General features: G+C 36.7%; 2 protein-coding genes across 3 annotated transcripts in view; both read left to right on the plus strand.

Moving 5' to 3' along the window:
- LOC144657240 (uncharacterized) overlaps window positions 1-19,622 on the plus strand; it is an 87,169-nt gene that overhangs the window by 9,857 nt on the left and 57,690 nt on the right. The gene's annotated exons all lie outside the window — the stretch shown is intronic.
- On the plus strand, window positions 1,197-11,639 carry LOC144656475 (adhesion G protein-coupled receptor L4-like). The gene is made up of 6 exons (XM_078516694.1): window positions 1,197-1,481; window positions 6,639-7,032; window positions 7,090-7,647; window positions 9,646-9,782; window positions 10,338-10,500; window positions 11,443-11,639. The coding sequence occupies exons 1-6, from the start codon at window positions 1,197-1,199 to the stop codon at window positions 11,613-11,615; spliced, it is 1,710 nt and encodes a 569-aa protein (XP_078372820.1). The 3' UTR covers window positions 11,616-11,639.

Here is a 19,622-nt window from a genome sequence, read left to right on the forward strand (position 1 = left end):
CGATAGTTTTAGTGTTTGGTTGGTTAAAATGGCATTTTGAAATTTCTGTTCATTTGACCTTTAAGCTATTTGTCAATTCAATTCCGCTCCCTTCAGCCACAATGCAAGAGCTGGAGTAAACACAAACAGAAATCTACCCTCGTCATGATTTACCGCAAACCATCATGAAGGCTTGACTACAAGCGGCAATGGCAAGAAATTTAATGATGCTCTAGTAAGAGCACCATGTTGCAACGCTTTCTGTCAGTCCTGTATAAATTACTCTTCTTTTTAGGCGGTGACGCAACGCCTATATGCTGTGGCCCGTGGACGGGCAATGTTACGATTACTCCAACCGAGTAGCACTGGGAACTAGGCACTTTGTTGTTTACTCAGTTTTGGTACGCCATCTTTGATTGTCATGAGTACTGAATCAACTTTAAGAGCATCCATCGGCAAAACGCGTTTGATTTCTAACGTACAGTTAAACAGAGTTTTGGGTTCAAGGGAGAATGATGTACTGGATAATTGTGAGCTCGCTTAAAGAACTTTTCTACCGAAGTCGGCATACGTGATGGCAGACTAACTTGACTGATGTTGAATTTGACGAGTGAAGGCCGGTTAGTGTCATAACTTTTGAAACCTTTCCAAAAGGGAGACCGATGGCAGCAGTATCTTGATTAGATTGCAAAGGTGAGCTATCTGAAATCTTTGTTTGCTTAACCTTTGACGTGCATTGTTGTCGATAATATTTAAGTTTAAGTTAATTTTCTTTTCTTTTCCCTTCGCGACTCGCCATCTTCATTTTACTGCTTTTGATAATATTTATTCGGGTATTTATCACAAGCCATTAAAAACAAAACAGTGACGGTATCCGTATTCCTATTTGTACGAGAAGCCAGAATTAAGAATTAAGAAATTAAGAAAGAACTTCTACCCTATTTCTAGTAAGCGGTGTTGACTTCATTACATTTCAGACCATTTCAATACGGTAGTGTCACACAATCTTCAGTATCGACTAGGTGTGGAAATCAATCCTGGGCCTTTCTGTTGCTAAATGACGAAGTTCATAATTAATTTAATGTATTTATCTTATCATACTGTAAGTTTGTAATGTATTGCATTGGAGGTTCGTTTTGTAGTCAAGGCAAATAAAAATTAAAATGAATAAGAAAAATGCAATTTCTGGGATCATTGTAAAGCGTCATCGCCTGTGCATGCATGTATGCGTGCCGGTTATTTATAGATGTCAAGGGCATGTTTATCCTCCGACTAGTCCTTTGAACTCAAATGAAACGTGTTTGGTACCACAAGGTGTAATACATCAATCGTATAGTAGCTATGCAGTTTGGAACACGTGCCCACAGAACTGGACCGATAGAATTGTGCGACAACAATGCCAGGATGAAGATCAAAATGACCTTTTGAGAAATCTGCCAGTATTTGACGAAGACAGTGAAGTGCATTACAGAAATGTATTCTGCGCAAAGTGCAATGGTGCAGTAAACACAGCCTTCTGGAAGCTCCGATTCGATTGCAGCCGCAATAACAGATCGTTTAATGTGGAAACCTTTAATTTAGGCAATGAAAAGATTCTTTTACCTAACCCTGAGAATTGCTTGATTGACAAATTACCGCAAGCACGTGAGTTACCTAAGCAGTTAAAAAAATAGGTCACCAAGGGTGACATGAGTCTAATGCCGTATGGCATAGTGATACAGATTGCGCGGTTTTCGTAAGCCGGTTAAAATTGGTTAGAGGTTTGTGTTCGGGAGTTTAATTTAAAATGCTTATAGCAAGCTAGGGGCATAGTGGATGATTATGGATGAAAACGAAACAGTCATAAATGTTATATGCTTCACAAAATTTAAAGTATGAACAGGAGTTGATGTTACTTCTTCCGTATTGTCCGTAAAAGCAGAAACGATTAAACATTTGGACAAGATTGCGTGACGATTTACAAAAAGCATGTTCATTACAACAAGGGTTCAAGAACTTCACATCGTTTTCTTTCAGATTTTTCACCATTTTGATGATGACTCTTGAAACAGATTTTGCAATAAAAGCACTTGAAATAGTGACTGTTACTCCATTGTACTGTAAGCACTTAGTGACAGATTTTCCTAAAAACGGATGTAAATGCTCACGTCAATATAATGATGACCTTTTGAACGCTGGAAACTAGGCAATTATTATCGAGCTACCATACACAGGAGCGAAGACTGTTTATCATGATGTACAAATTTCGCGAATCATCACTTCCATATCAATGTAACCATTTTATGATTTTTCTAGCTGTAAGAAGAACTTAAGATCTCTGAGAGTCGTAAAAGCATGAAATTCGATTTCAGTGTATGGCAAAGGCCGGGACAGTGTAATACTGCAAAGCGGCCAAACAAACGCATTTTGATTTAGTCGCGTAACTTGATTTACATTTATCCATGTACATCTTTTATTTTTGAAGGTTTTTGTTTGCACTGTAAAGAAAAAATTGGTCAAAATTCGAATGACTTAAATACAAAAACCGAGCTAAAGTTTTCTATTTTTTAAAGCAAAATAAATATTTGGTCGCATTGTGTAAATAAACGCGAGTCGCCGTCGAAATATTTTTTCTCAAAGACGTCTTGCTTTTTAAGCAAGACGAAAACACAAGTGCTTAACTGAACTGAAAACGAAGATTTATTTTCACAAAAAGCTTACAAATGTCTTAACTGGAAAATTATTTCGTCCTGTTCAAGTGTTGAATAATCGTGACTTGAGAAAGAACTTTTAATTATGCGTGGGAACACGTGTCGCTGATTGGCTGTTTTTAATTGAAACTAATCGTGCGTGTCCGTACGGAGTCCGTTCTTGCAGCTGATCATTGTTTTCTACATTACAGCGAACGATTATCGATCCCGAACCATTCCCTTGGGATTGCTAACAGCTTTTTGTTTCGTTTCCTCAGAAACGATACGGTATTATTTTGGCTTCGATGTGAACTATTTACACAGTGGGGGCTACTATCCAATCAGAAGAACGGTCGTAACCACAAAGTAAATACGTTTGACCGAAGGCAATTAATTTCGTAAAAACATGTTCTTCAAATATCGGAAAGATATTCCTCTGCATGATAAAAAAATATTGAGATTCGTTGCAAACAGAAATATCTGACGACTGCAATGGTTTTAAGTTTGATTAAAGCGATGTATTGTAAGAAAACTAGAGAAAGCTCTCGTAGCGTTTAATTGTTAAGTAAACATTCTAGCGATTTTCTGAAACGGAAGTCAATTTCCACCAATCAGTGTTTGCAAGCGCAAACAAAAACGGGATGACTTGTCGTGTTTGCTCGCACGGGGGGCTGCTATCCAATCACAAGAACGGTCGTAACCACAAAGTAAATACGTATGACCGATGGCAATTAATTTCGTAAAAACAGTCATGTTCTTCAAATATCGGAAATATATTCCTCTGCATGACCAAAAATATTGAGATTCGTTGCAAACGAAATATTTAACGACTGCAATGGTTTTAAGTTTGATTAAAGCGATGTATTGTAAGAAAACTAGAGACAGCTCTCGTAGCGTTTAATATTATTCTGAAACGGAAGTAAATTTCCACCAACCAGTGTTTGCAAGCGCAAAGAAAAACGGGATGACTTGGCGTATCTCGTGTTTGCTCGCACGGTAGAGCTTAAGTGCGCTACAAAGAGATGTGCATATTTGCAGGTGACTTACAAAGTTAATTTCACTTCATGTAACAGAGGAATGTATAAATGTGGGAGATTGCCCTATTCTATTTGTACAGGAAAATTTCACGGCATCTTCGGCGTCACAAACAGCGCGAATACACGCAAAATTACGTGGGTTCTCGCGTGGATGTACCCGGAATTGCGTGATCAGTGTCACGTCGGCGTCGCAAACACATTCGAGTCTGCACGGAAAGTTGAGAAGTTCTGTTCAAAGCTTAAATTTTGTATGGACAGTATCGTATAGCAAGGTGTGCAACTGCCGTTTCGAGCTAAATTCGTCTCCTTAGTTGATGTAACGCTCAACATTAACTACCGTTGCAACTGCTGAAGCAGATTTCTGAGATAAAATTAATGATACTGATAAACATTATTTTGGATTATTCAAAGCCATCGCCGTCTGATCGAAACTCCACAGTATCGCCAAAAATGCAAATCGTTATTATCAGTGTTACCAATGCAAGGCTGTTACACTGACAACAGAAGCAACTTGCCTGTGTCTTATTCTGTGGAGATAATTTTATATTTGCCGGGAGAGCGTACAGCGCGGATCGAGCAAAATACAATCCTTGTATGACTATATATAACATATAACATAAAACTTTCTTTAAACTTGAATTTTGCTTAATTAAAAATCCTTGTTAAAAATCTGTGTATGGTAGTTTTTTACATTAATTTGCCCTGGTTGTTTACGTGTCTTTGTAAAGTGACAACAGGCATTTGATTTTGAAGAAATGGCTTCGAAACAGTGTGCTCATCTCTGTTCTTGTCGGCCAGGGTTTTGGTTTGTCTTGAATTTGGCATTTATTTGATTTGAGCATGTGATCAACTCAGAGAAGTATATACCTCAAGCTTTTTGTCAAAAGGTAATAATTTCACCTACGATTAAAGTGTTGTTTTGCATTTTATCAGAGATCAGTAGTCACAAAACACTTTATTTATGGATCTGATTTATTTTAGGATTGTTTGTTTCAAAAAATAAACCATTTAAATTAATTGCATTACTCTGATCTTGCATTTTACTCTTGTGGTTTGATATTTCCCCACATTGATAGGAATATATTTAAATATTTTCTGTAAGTTATTTTTCCATTCATGTAACATTCAAAGTTATGCTATCAGGTGCCATTTTTAAGCAAAAAAGTGTTCTGCAGAAATAAAAAAAATCATTTTAATTTCCACTGGATGAGTAAAAACGATAAAGGCAAGCTCCCTTCACTTAACTTAATTTGGAGAGAAAGACACATGCTATTTCTATAAAGAGAAATATTTATGTTACTTGAACTCTTGAAAGCCAAACTGCAGCAGGACGTAGTTATTTATGTCTCCTTTACACAAAATGGACAGTAGGTGTTAAATGGGAATTTAAGTTACTACTGAATATGAAGTTTTTTTTTCATTCTTCACTCGTGCATAAATTCGGCAAATTCAACATACACTAGGACCTTCTCCGAATTAAAGTAAACCCCAAACCCACCTCTCCTTAAGTGTTACACTATTCTCACCCTTCCGCAATCTGGAAACGAAACACTATTTCTTTTTGAAATAGCTGCTTGTTGAGTCTAATGCTTGCGTGCGCTTTGCGCATGCGCATTAGACTCTTTGTTATATGAAAAAAGCTGTTAGCAATCCCAAGGGAATGGTTCGGGATCGATAATCGTTCGCTGTAATGTAGAAAACAATGATCAGCTGCAAGAACGGACTCCGTACGGACACGCACGATTAGTTTCAATTAAAAACAGCCAATCAGCGACACGTGTTCCCACGCATAATTAAAAGTTCTTTCTCAAGTCACGATTATTCAACACTTGAACAGGACGAAATAATTTTCCAGTTAAGACATTTGTAAGCTTTTTGTGAAAATAAATCTTCGTTTTCAGTTCAGTTAAGCACTTGTGTTTTCGTCTTGCTTAAAAAGCAAGACGTCTTTGAGAAAAAATATTTCGACGGCGACTCGCGTTTATTTACACAATGCGACCAAATATTTATTTTGTTTTAAAAAATAGAAAACTTTACCTCGGTTTTTGTATTTAAGTCATTCGAATTTTGACCAATTTTTTCTTTACAGTGCAAACAAAAACCTTCAAAAATAAAAGATGTACATGGATAAATGTAAATCAAGTTACGCGACTAAATCAAAATGCGTTTGTTTGGCCGCTTTGCAGTATTACACTGTCCCGGCCTTTGGCCATACACTGAAATCGAATTTCATGCTTTTACGACTCTCAGAGATCTTAAGTTCTTCTTACAGCTAGAAAAATCATAAAATGGTTACATTGATATGGAAGTGATGATTCGCGAAATTTGTACATCATGATAAACAGTCTTCGCTCCTGTGTATGGTAGCTCGATAATAATTGCCTAGTTTCCAGCGTTCAAAAGGTCATCATTATATTGACGTGAGCATTTACACCCGTTTTTAGGAAAATCTGTCACTAAGTGCTTACAGTACAATGGAGTAACAGTCACTATTTCAAGTGCTTTTATTGCAAAATCTGTTTCAAGAGTCATCATCAAAATGGTGAAAAATCTGAAAGAAAACGATGTAAAGTTCTTCAACCCTTGTTGTAATGAACATGCTTTTTGTAAATCGTCACGCAATCTTGTCCAAATGTTTAATCGTTTCTGCTTTTACGGACAATACGGAAGAAGTAACATCAACTCCTGTTCATACTTTAAATTTTGTGAAGCATATAACATTTATGACTGTTTCGTTTTCATCCATAATCATCCACGATGCCCCTAGCTTGCTATAAGCATTTTAAATTAAACTCCCGAACACAAACCTCTAACCAATTTTAACCGGCTTACGAAAACCGCGCAATCTGTATCACTATGCCATACGGCATTAGACTCATGTCACCCTTGGTGACCTATTTTTTCATATAACAAAGAGTCTAATGCGCATGCGCAAAGCGCACGCAAGCATTAGACTCAAAAATGTATTCCTAAATTCCAAGACTGCCACTATATCAGCCCGAATTCGAAGAAAAATGGATCTTACTGCCAAACTGAGTGTCTGAGATACGCTTTCCCAGTCTGCTCTCAAAACATAAGATTTAGAAACCCACAGTGCGCATTATGTAATGGTTTTAAGCTAAATGATCAGGATAGTGGATGTGAGTTTGATGATTATGGAACAACGCCATCGCTTACCATTCTCTTTGATTTTACTTCCACTTCTAAGTACATTGTTCACGTTAAAGATTGGAAAAATGATGTTTTTAAGAACACTGAAAAAGAGTTCTCATGTCAAACTGACGAGGTTTTCGATCCCTTCGTGGGAAATTGCAAAAAGATCGTCTCAACCAGATCACAAGCTACAAGTCACGGACCTGAAAGCAACGACACTGAGATACATAGGGGAATCAGAACAGAACTAGATAATACATCCGATGATGATCATCTACAAGGCAAGCACAACGAAAGCCAAAACTGGAATGCAAACTGTACTGTCATAGCGTTTAACAAAACCGACTTCGTGCAACTATCTAATGGCTCCATCTACTTGAAACCTCACAACAAGTTATACAACAATATGACTTACATGCTTCGTGACAGCAAATTACTGCTGTGCGTGAACTTTTCAAGAAATTTTTCAAGGACGGAGAAAGAAGGCGGCAAACAAACGATCACTAAAACGCCAGCATTACTCCAGCTTCTTTCTTCAATCGGATGTTTTGTGTCAATGGTTTCTCTAGTTCTTCTGCTGATTACGTATATCGTGTTTGCTGAACTCCGCAACTTAACCGGGAAGATCATAATAAACTTGGCATTGTCTCTATTGCTGTACCAAAGCCTCTTCCTTTCAGCCGTTAAAACTGACGATCAAGACACGTGCCTGGCAATTGCAGTTCTTCTTCATTTCTTTGTTCTTTCCTTCTTTACGTGGATGACTGTTATGGCTTATGACATGCGTCGGATTTTCACAAACATTTCAGGTAACTTTATAATAGTTGACTTACTCAATAGTGTTCCAATTTAGCTCATAACATAGCTAGCATGAGCCGCGCAATCAAATTCAGTATACGTAAGCGTGCTCAAAATCCCGATAGTGCACGCTGATGACCACTGAGTAAAGCTCACACGCTGTGTTTTGCGAAAGCGATGACATCTTACCTTCGGAATATGGAAAGTGAATGCTTTCAATATTTTTTCAAGGATACGAGCTACAAGGTAAGCTGTTTTTTATTACGAGACGGAGAGCGAAAGAGAAAATAAATTCGATTTGCCGTCAAAGTTGTTTGTGTGCTTTTCTTCTTTCAAACAACAACTAACGCGCGAGTCTCGAAGGACGAAATTCACTTTTTTTTCACGGCCCTAACGTGGAAGAATGGGCCAGCCATAAATGACAACAGTTTGATGGCACTAAAACCTAGCTACCAAACAAAAGTTTTCGCGTTTTAAGCGTTACACCAAAGCGTCTACGGCTCTGTTGTGATTTTTTTCGCTCGGGAAAAATTACTTCATCGGACGATTCATTCAACTACCGTTTTCAAATAAAAAAACGTTTATTTTCATCACGACCCTAATTCTGCAACCATGAAAGAAATCGGTCCTGTATTAAAAATACTTAGAATAAGCACGGAAGCGAACCCCTTTGACTATTTTAACCCTTGGAATCTGCTCGGCTGTTTTGTTTTAATAACTTCTACTTGGAAGTAAAAATTTAAACTAACCTCAGAATCAACAGCAACATATGCTGTTTTCGTCAGATGTTTTCCTTCGCTCTTCCATCGAATAAACTTAGTCAATTTATCGGCCATTTGCCACAAACTGCACCAATCGTGTGAACTTGTACATGTGTAATTCATTGCTCGACCGCTGCGCTTATTTTGTCACACAGCACACAATAAACACAAAGTATAATAAAGTTCTCACTAAATGAGTCAAAAGGGCCTTTAAAACAGTTCTAAGTTCCAAAAGTTTCGGGCTCAGCCCTTCATCAGTGGAAAGTCAAGATTTCAGTTTAAAACGCTGGCTTGCGCTATGAAAAAAATTGTCTTCCGCATATCTGCACTATGCGCGAGAAGTGGGAGGGGGAGGGGGTCATGCAAATTCTGTCATTTTCTGACTTTGTTGTATGAAAGAAGTGAAATCTAAGATTACAAAAAGGACGTCAAATGACGTCACATCCAACAGAGATTATGTCATCTTGAAGTGTAAGCTAAAGACTTTGTACTTTTTTTCTGCTGTGCATTAATAGAACGAAAACTTTGAGAGCGGGGGGGGGGGGGGGGGGGGGAGAAGGGCTTTCCTACCCCCGATCCCCCTTGTACCACGCTGGGGTATGAATTTGCATGCACGTACGATGGTTAACTTACCCCAACATACATTAGTCTTTATAAATTCCTTGGTTATTTCTTTTAAAGAGGGTGTTGCGGCACATCGAAAAAATCGAGAAGGAGGCTGTACGAAACGTCTCATGGTCAGTGAGACGTGTTATAACGTGTTATGCTTGTCTGTGTTATAACCGATCATGTTAAAAAAGGATCCATCGGATATGGTAAGTGCTACACGTCAGAATTGAAAAGAAATTTGCACATTTCGAATCTGGATTTTGAGTTATCAATCTGCGTGTATGTATACGACTCCAAGTATTAGAGGCTCCAGCAACGTACCATATGAATTTTTAATTGTATAATGTATGTATAAAGTTTGAGAATTCGTGATTTCCTAATATCGAATGCGAGTGGTATCAAATTTCACTAAACTGCATAAGTTTTGTTTTATCGCAACCAATTAAATACATTTTCATAGAAATACTGAAAGAGGCGCACAATCTTTTTGGTGATAAAACGTTTTAAGTTTTCAGGAATAATAAATTTAATTCAAGATTAGATAATGCTATCATATTATGCTTTAACTGAGCGTCTAACTATGTTGAAGAAGTGCCATAACTTTATTTTTTCTAATTTTCGCTTTTTTTGTGTAAACAGGGCAAGGGGAACAGGAATGTTTCATATCTCAGCCTCGAGCCCTTCTTTATTCGTTTGTTTTGCCCGTTGCACTGATGTTGATCTTCAATATGATTGCATTGGGACACACTGTGATTCATATCATCAAAACTCGTAAGGTGAGGGAAATCACTGATTAATTATCTGGATTCTTTCATCAAGCCACTGGTGTGTAAATATAAGCTTTTATTTTACGCCTTATTCAAACACTTACAATATTATACATGTACCTCTGATTTTTTCTGGAAGCAATGGATGGATGGATGGCTAGATAAAAGAATTAATGTGTGAATGAATAAATGAACGAATGAACGAATAAATGAATGTAGGTTTGGATGGCTGTGGATGGATGGATGAATAAATAAAATAAGTGAACGAGTTATCGACTCACTGACTAACAGACTGCCTACCCAACTGATTGACCGATTAATTGATTGATAGATAGATAGATTGATGGATTGGTTGATTTACTGATTGGTTGATCAACTGACCAAGTGAACGACAACCGACAGACCAAAAGACCAATCGACGGACAGAGATATAGACAGACCTACACACCTACAGACCTACAGACCAACTTACCTACTGAAGGACTGGCTGGCTGACTGACTGACTGAATTCGGATTGGTTTGCTACAGAAATTCGTTTGGACTATGAGTTTTCTTTCATTTCAGAGAACGCAGCAGAAACAAAATCGGCGACATGACACCAGGGCAGCTGTGATTTGTGTTAAAATGGCTTCAGTGATGGGTGTTACATGGATTCTTGGAATTGCTGCAAACTTGAAGGCTTTGTCATTCCTGTGGTACCCGTATGTGGTTTTAAATAGTCTTCAAGGTACGTTTCTTTAAAAACTTCAGTAAAATTGCGCGAAAGAAACCACGAATCTTTGGTGTCAAGGCCAGCACAATAAAGATTGACTAGTAATTTGTAGAACTGAGCTGTAAAATTATAGCAATAAAGTTTATGTTCGCGGGCGTAAGTATGTTTTTGGCCCGACTCAGGCTCATATAAATAGCCCTAGCCGCAGGCAAGGCTAAAATGAGCTCTGTCTGAGAAGGGCCAAGAACGTATTGGAAAAAGAAATTACAGAATTATATTGACATCGACGGCATCACAACATTTAGAATTGTTAAAATTTAAAAATTGTGCTGTTGACTGAACTGGCAGTTTGGCATAATACCTGAACTGAGCGAGTTTCGCTCGACGAAGACAGAATTACCCAGTCACCTGGCCACCTGGATTCTTATTCGAGTTTCTGTAATTCCTCTCCATCAAGCTGAAAAAACTGAGAATTTGCTATTCCGCTAAGATTATCAGCCATTTCGTCGTTATAAAGTTCAAAAACTGAATATGTTGACTCAAATTAAGTAAGAAAAACGGCGCGAACAGTTGAATGGTTTTCAGTTGATTGGTTAGCTTCGTTATTTTCTTGTTTTTGATTGGTCCACGCTGGCGGGCTAAATATGCACCACAATGACCAATGAATTATTATAATCAGCGTTTTTAAAGGTATAAGGACGATTATTATTTTCTTCCACTGTACACAAATTGTGGAGCTAATGATCAGCAGTTGTGTTAAAATTAATGCCCCATTAACTGTTTGCTGTTTCAAGGTAGTACCGAGGTGTCCATTTTGTACTAGGTAATCGTCAGAGGGAAACTGGCTACAGTGAAGTACGCGTTTATTCCCTGTCTCTCCTCCGAACTTTTACAACAACAGATTTCAACTTGTTATGCAACAAAAGCTTTTGGTTTCTTTATCTTTTTTTTCTGCAGGGCTGTTCATTTTCCTGTCTTTCGCTGCTAGCGGAAAAGCTTTGGAGTTGTACAAGAGTAAATTGGCCGGAATCCTGAGAAATCGTACACCACAGAGCGAAGCAGTCAAAAGAGGAAACCATAACTGTAACCACACTGAAGAAAATCGACATTCACGGGATACACGGTTGTAATTATATAACAGTGTAATAATATATGGTGTTAAAAAACTCATTAATAATTCATAAAGAAAATACAAAAGAAATTAATGTTTAATGAGTGTCTTTTTATCTGATAAAGACACGGCTAAACTTTACGTCCAATTTTCTAGGCCAAAATAACCCCAAATCTAAATATTAGGTCAAGAATGAGTAGATCTACATCAGAAGATTTTTAAGCCGTTCAATAAATTCGCAGTTCGTGTTTTATCAAGTCTAAAACACTCGGCTGCGCCTCGTGTTTTAAACTTGATAAAACACTGCTGCTCATTTATTAAACATTACTTCATGAGGTATAACGGTTGTGGTTTAAATTTATCTTTGGTGACTTTTTATTTCCGTTTTATTTCCTTTTGTTTCAGAATAAAATTATGATAACAAATAAGAGACAATGAAAAATAAAAATCCAACTGGTTTAAAAAGTTTTAAGCCAAAGATAAATTTACACTTCAACAACAACAACAACAACAAACTTTATTTACCCTAAATATTTACAAAAGGAAAACATATATATAAAGTATAAATAAATAATTAAGGGTCTGGCTCCCTGAAATAACTGAAGAGTTAAGAAGGGCAGGCAGCCAGTGTTACAATTATAAAAATACAAATAAAGGTCGGTAAAACACACAACAACACAGAACATTACAGTGAGCAAAATGAAAAAAAACAAGAAAATAATATATTAGAATATTGATAAATAAAATAGGAGAAATATAAATAAGAGAACTTATCAATTACCGTTACTAAAAGGAGTAATCAATTGGAATTGATAATTCACTCTCAGATACGCTAGCTTCGCTACTGTTAGAGCTGATATCCTCTATTAATCAAAGAGCTCTTCGAGCCACGACTGAATTTTTTGCCAAGTTTAAAAGTTTAGTTTTCATTCCTTGTAAATTTATGAGCAGCAAGGTGATTCAAACATTCCTTTGATGCACATGATAACAGATAAACGGTGGAATGTCGATTACATTGATATAAGATATTTTCGTCTCACGTGACTAAGTACGTCTAAGTAGCGCAGTCGGGTAGGCAACTGACTGCGGATCGAAAGGTCGCGAGTTCGAGTCCCAGAGGGGGGTTTATTTTTTTTTCCTTTTTTTTTTCTTTTTTTAACCCAAAGCACTAAAATGGTTTGTTTATTATATCGCTCCGTAGGTATGCATTGCAGAATAATTTACATGTAGGCTGTTAAGTAATAACGCTGTAAAAAAAATATAATAGACTGATTCAGGTACAAATGTAATATTGTGCTGTTTCATCTGAAAAGCTTTTCCTTTTCTTGGGAACAAGCAGCCACGCACTCGATTTTAGCCAACGCTCTGGTTTCTAGATAGATCCATCGCTTATGAAGCTTATGTGAAACCCGATTTAGTTTTCGAATGCTCCTACATTCGACTACATGTACTACGCTAGCTCGAAAGATAGACACGAAAGTCATCGATCGATTAATGCAGATTACTGGCTCTCAATGTTCACTTTTTTGGCGGTCGATTTCTTAATTCTTCACGTAATTGTCAGCCATATTTTGTTTCTTTGCTTCTGGTTTTTCTTGTAAACCCCTTTAAATTTAAAAGACCGCCTTTATACGGCCGCTTTTATACGGCCGCCTTGCTACACTATTTCTACAAGTAAATCTGCTGGTCAGCGGAGTTGCAATGAGAAGTCTACAGATGATGGACCAACCGACCAACCGTGGCTACCCACAATACTCCTGAATAAATTCAGTCGTAAAAACAAGAGTTAACTGGAAACCTTTGGTTGCCTTATCATTCTTAAATCTGCTCGGTGACATTATCACCAACGAATTAGAAGGCTGACATTCAGGCTATATTTACGTGGGCGATTTTAAGTAGTACGTCAATGATTGTTATTAAAATACACAGAACTGATGGAAACTAGATAAAGACGTCAATTTTGTCGACATATTGTCAAACCATAATTATTAAACACACCCACTAAATACTCATTTAAGAAGTAATAGTGTTCCGTGAATGGCTAGCTCTTTCTGATATCAAGTCTCATTTCCACAAAATTTTGGAGCTTTTACGCAAGAAGGAAAGTTAAGTTAGCTAAAACAATAAAAAAAATTAATAGGAATTTAAATAAACGTCTTGTTGCGGTTGTATGATTTAATGTTTTTCCTCACAGTGGGAATTTGTCCTTTAGGGAGACTATCCACCGTAAAAGGCAGCTTTTCATTGACAAGTAAGATGAAGCCTTGCTGAAACTAATTTTCTGTAAGTTTTTTATCTGTTGCTAAATTCTAGGGTGAATTTCCACTGGCATGCACGTAATTACCACATAAGGGTCTGAATGGGGGGGGGGGGGGGGGGTCCACATGTCGGTAGTCAGTTAAAATTTTATTACTTTGTCGGTTGTCAGTTATATTTTTCGACCTTTGTCGCTAGTCGGGTATGAATTGGAGGGTCCTCATGTCGGTAGTCAGTTAAAATAAAATTATTTTTGTCCTTTGTCCTTTGTCAGTTATATTTTTCGCCCTTTGTCGGTAGTCGGTTAACCCCACTCAGACCTTCCTACATAGCTGGTTTGACGTTTTTCGCGGAAGCAACCCGTCCATACATTTCCGTAATCTAAGGTATATACAAGACACTTCAATCAGCAGGAAAAATAATAGCGTTACATGCTGAAATACTGATAAATCAAACCTACAAGGCTGGAATGCAGCTCAAACTAGCGAAAAAAAACGTTCACAAACCAAACTTTCAAGACAGAAAAGCGTAAACGCTAGCAATGCTGCACCTTTTTCTCGAATACTCTTCAGTAGGATATTGGCGTCGACGCCTTCGGTGGTGTTGTTCCTAACAATCTGAGTTAGTTTTCTTTGTTTTTTATTTTATTTCATGAGTTTAAATACACGAACGCGATCGATGTAGTTAATTCCAAATTTTCCATCCTTCTTGGTCCGAAATTTTATATCCTTTTGTGCCCTTTGTGATCGTGATTGCTAAAGGCAAATTCGAGCAATGAACGTAATGTGTTTCTTGCTCCGAGCGTTTCACTCGAATCATGCCGAATAGTTAAACAATTTATCCTATGATACACGACATTCGCGAGCAAGAATTTTTAAAAGCAACGATGAGAGTGTTTAGTTAATGTAAGACCAATGTTTTGAAGGGTAAAGGAAAAAGCTTCGATCCTGTCTTTTAAGTATTTTACAAATCTGGTGCGAATGGCTCCAGTAATTACGTAGCCTGCGTGGCCGGCGTTCAAAAGGGAAGGAAAAGGGGAGTTCGAGCTATTCCTAAAACGACGAGTAACTTAGAATCCAAAAGTTCCTGATTTTTCGTCCAAAACTCTTCAAACCGCATAAACGAAACAATCTGAAACTTGGCACGTACCTTCGAACTATATCGTGTTCTAGTGTAGCCTGAAAATTATGCACTACAAATCGACAATTTTTTTGCAAATTGCAATTACATCATTTGCTTGATTTTTTCACAATTTCGGCGTAAAATCCTCCAACTTTATTGATTGCTAAGATTTGATGTAATTCTCAGAACTTTTTAGTGATATCAACCTCAAACGTGGTGGGTATTTGGTCAAGACATCTATCACTTTTCTGCGGTAAAATCTACAGTCAGGATTTCCATGTTACTGGCTGGGAGTGAACTTCAACAGTTTGCTAGCTTTTTTGAGGCCATTACAAAAAAGGCACCATGGCATATTAAAAATATTCGCGTTTTATTAAAAAGGAGGACTTCCGAAAACCGCTTATAAATTAGACCGTCAAATCTTACTTGATCGCCACGATTTCTATGATTAAACATTATTTCAGGACTCTTCTGTCAGCCTTTAACTTTATAAGAAATCTCTCAATGTTTTCCTTTTCAAAAATTTGTTTTAAAAATAAATAAATAAATAAAAAGTATTTTTATAGCGCCAAAATCCACTAATTGCTCATGGCGCTTTACAATAAAAAAAATATTAATAAAATGACGTTAAAAAGTTAGAAACTCTACAAATATAAGTTAAAAACTCTACAAATATAAGTTCAAATGTACCTAAAAATTACTAAATAATAATAATAAAAAAATAATAAAAAAATAGTAAAAAAAAATAAAAAAAAAGGACCTGTCAGGCCAAGTAATTCCCGCGGGCAACCTTACGTTTACATGATACAACAAAAATAAACATTTTGCCCATATTCAGTGGAATTCTGACGTATTTCGGCCTTTTTTTTGTCCGTGAAAAGAAAAAAAAACAAGAAGAAGTGGCGCTGTTTAATAGCGGTTTTAATATTCAAAGAAATGTCAATTCTATTTGAGAGTTTTAGCATTTTTCATAACATATTTATCAACACACCCAACAGTTTATTTTGCTTTATTGAAAGCTGTTTTTTCCTTTATCAAAATGTGTTGTAAAGAAATCCTGAAGTTATTCCATTTAAGGTAAACTAAAAAAAAGGGGTTGATCTCTTTGACGTGAAGAACATCGCACCAATTGTCAGGTTTTTTTTAATTCTTTACAATTTGTGAAAAACAAAATGACTAAGCATTTTATCTGAATAATGTCGTCTAAAAATACGCCGCAGGGCCAGCTTCTAGCACCACTTTAACCGGCTGTTTCCCCAATTTTTATTTATATTGGTTGTGTTTTCATTGAGACAATTTAAGCTAGATAAAGCCGTCGGAAAAGTCCGGAAATACAGTGAAAACACTTTGTTTAGTGTTAAGTTAAAAATGCAAACTGTTTTCACAAGGAAAAACAAAGGGTTTTCTCTCCTTTACTATAGGAAATTCACGCAGAGTAATACTACTTCACAAGATGGTTTAACTTGTCCTGGCAAATACCGCAGTCAGTCACATTGCGTGTAGTGACAGATGCCTGCCAAACAATCTGGCAATATTTTTTGCCAGACGCTCCCCTCATGGTTATGTTTGCAAAACACAACTTTTAAAATGGCAAACGAGCTCAAAAATTCTTCCCGTTTCTTTCGATTTACAATTCCACCAGCTCCATTAGACTTTTCAGTTCCTCGGCCAGGGCTATGTCTATTTCACAGCGCCAGCGTCTTGCGCTTACGGCGAGGATTGTTCAATGTTGTTTTGCTGCTGGATCAATAGCATTTCATCGCATGCATACTTCTCATTCGTAGAAACGTTCACTGCATCATATAAAAGAAAGTCCTTCTCCTTCGCATAACCATAGCAAGAGAAGTCATTAAAAGCGCTTCGACTCGCTATTTTTTTTTTAATTTCGGGCTCTTTTGTAATTTGAATATTCTGAGTTAGCGGCTTAAATTTTGGGTTAAGTTTCACAGTGAAAACAGTTCACACGTTAAAACTAGTAAATGTCGGTCTGTGAACAAACACTTAGAAAGAATCGACCAAGTGAGAACACAACCATTGCTTTATGGATGAGAATAAAATGTTTTGGCTTGCTATGTTATTAATTTTCTTTACTGTGTTTCATAATAATTTTCTTTTACATTTGAAACAAAGACATTTTCCATACTAAGTTTGTCCTCAAAGGCTCTGAAGTTAGGAGTTTTAATAAGTTGCTTATCTTATTAAATTCAGATTCAAACACCTTCATGCATATTTATCTATGCAGTTTGAGTTTTTTAAATTTGAAGAGAAACCTTGATAACAATGTAGGTTGAAGACATTTTAAACGTTCTTTCCGATTATTTTGGAGACGAAAGCCTTCCATTGTTGATTTTTTTTGGAGACTAATTACTTCTTGTTTTAGTGTGTTTTATTATTCACAGTTTTAAGTTTCAGATTAAGTTGGAATGGAATCAGATATAAAGCGTGCACTTTAATTGCGAATTTACAATACTAATAAAAAAGCTGCCTAGAAAGCTTGAAGTTGGAAATATAAATAAGAACGGTCTCCGCTATCTCATTAAATTCAAATTCAGACCTATCTTAAACTATATAAACGAAAGAAGAGTCTTTGAAGTAAGTATGTTTTTAAGAAAACTCTTAAAAAACTTATTTCAGTCAACAAAGCTCAAAGACTCGGACTAAAAAAAAAATACCCTGTTGTTTAGCGATGTTTTAGCTGTTGAACAAAATTGCTGAAATGAACTACTGGTTTAAGGTGGCTTACTACAGTTTTGAGGGGGTAAATGAGCCCAACTTGAACTCTTTTTTAAAATGTTCAGAAATGTTTTATCTTTCTCTTGTTACTGTTTGTTAGAGCCTACAGCCATCATATGCATCATTTGAACGATACAAAGAGCCATTCTCGTCCCCATAGCCCTTTCGTTTCTCTTAGCTGGCTTGGCACGAGAAAACGGAGGGCTCTGGGGACATAGAATTTTTGAATTAATTCGAATTTTTTTGATTGGCTGTTTGGAACAAAGAATTCCTAAACGGAAGTCGAAAACGTAACGACTCTCTCATACATTCTTTTGAAACGTCATGACTGCATACATGAAGACCGGAAGTCCTAGAATCTAGGACTGGAAATCCTGTGTCCCCAGAGCCCTTTGTTTCCTCGTGCCAAGGCCTAGCCGGCTAAGAGAAATGAAAGGGCTATGGGGACGAGAATGACAATGAGCCAAAATGAACGACCGAGCGCTTAGAGGAGACTGGGCACTAGTAGTTCCGATGGCGTTTTCCTCAAAATCAAAACGTAGGACCTCGCCTCAAAATTTAAGAAATTGGAAATCCCTAACCCTAACCCTAAACACTGATTGAACATTCATGCAAAATAAAATAAAAATCTTTAAGACAGATTTTTCGCAAAATAGGAAAATTTGAACTTTTGCCTATTTTAAAAAGAGCATACAAAAGTGGATTTAGATATTATATCTAAACTAAAGAGAATTGTTTTGCGTTATGGATATCTGAATAAATTAAATAATAATGTTTTCAGATAAAATCAGTTATTTAAGGCTAGTTTACACGAGCAATTTTTATTTTGCCGTGTAGACGAGGAAAATTGGCCAATTATTATGTGACAAATATATTTGCTGAGAAGCTGGCATACTATCTTTCATGTGACAAATAAAAGTTGTTACATACGAAAAATGGCTTGTGTAGACAACTCGTCACATAAACTGTGGAAAATACTGCTTCAGCATATGTGGTCCAATGGCCAATCTCACAATCTCCCAGTGGGCAGTGTGCGCCCGTTTCTCTGGGCGTATTATCTTCGCTGTCCGAGGTAATTACAGGCGTACTAAACTTTAAACTGCTGAAAAGTATTTGTTGTTTCATCTAAACGATCAAATATGTTTGTCACATAAAAATTGCTCGTGTAAACCCGGCTAAAGCGCCAATAAAATGCAGTAATCTTTTACAGAAGTAAATGTAAATCACTTATTAAGGCCACTCCATCCCTTGCCTTTTTGTAGCAAGAAATTTTAATAAACACCCTCTCCGTTTTGAGCCCGCTTCCTTCCTCCCCTTCACAACCAAAAAAAAGTGTGGATGTTAAATTCAGGCAAATTAAGGATGTTAAACTGGCCGATTTAAGGATATTAAAGTCGGTAGATTTAATGATGAATTAGATGTTAAATTGGCCGATTTAGTGATTTAAGATGATTAATTACTGAGAGTTATATAAGGTGTTTTTGGTATTTTTATTAAGTTATTTTTATATAGGGTCCTATGCCCACATGCTGATATTGATCCCATAAAGAAGGAAACATATATTCTTTCGAAAACACCATTTTACCTCAATACGCGCACGCGCAACATTTTTAATTCAAGGTTTTTACAAATCGGGACAAAAAGATATTTGGAATGAACTTGCTGTATTTAAGAGGATGAAGGTTTTCACGTTTTAGTTATTTAATTGCTCGTTCTTGAAGAAAGGAGGTTGATTAGTTTTCACTGTAAATAAAACACGAGTCTTTTTTTTAATATTTTAAGGGTCAGCCTACCACATTGGACATTGGAACGTGCTACATTGTTTTCTTTTGAATTCGCTGTTTTCACCGTTCCCATAATACATCTTGTTTACCCCCCAAAAATTTTGCATAAGCATTGTTTTCCATTTCTCTTG

This window comes from Oculina patagonica, chromosome 6 (genome assembly GCF_052425735.1).
Source record: "Oculina patagonica isolate OP01 chromosome 6, crgOcupat, whole genome shotgun sequence".
NCBI lineage: Eukaryota > Metazoa > Cnidaria > Anthozoa > Scleractinia > Oculinidae > Oculina > Oculina patagonica.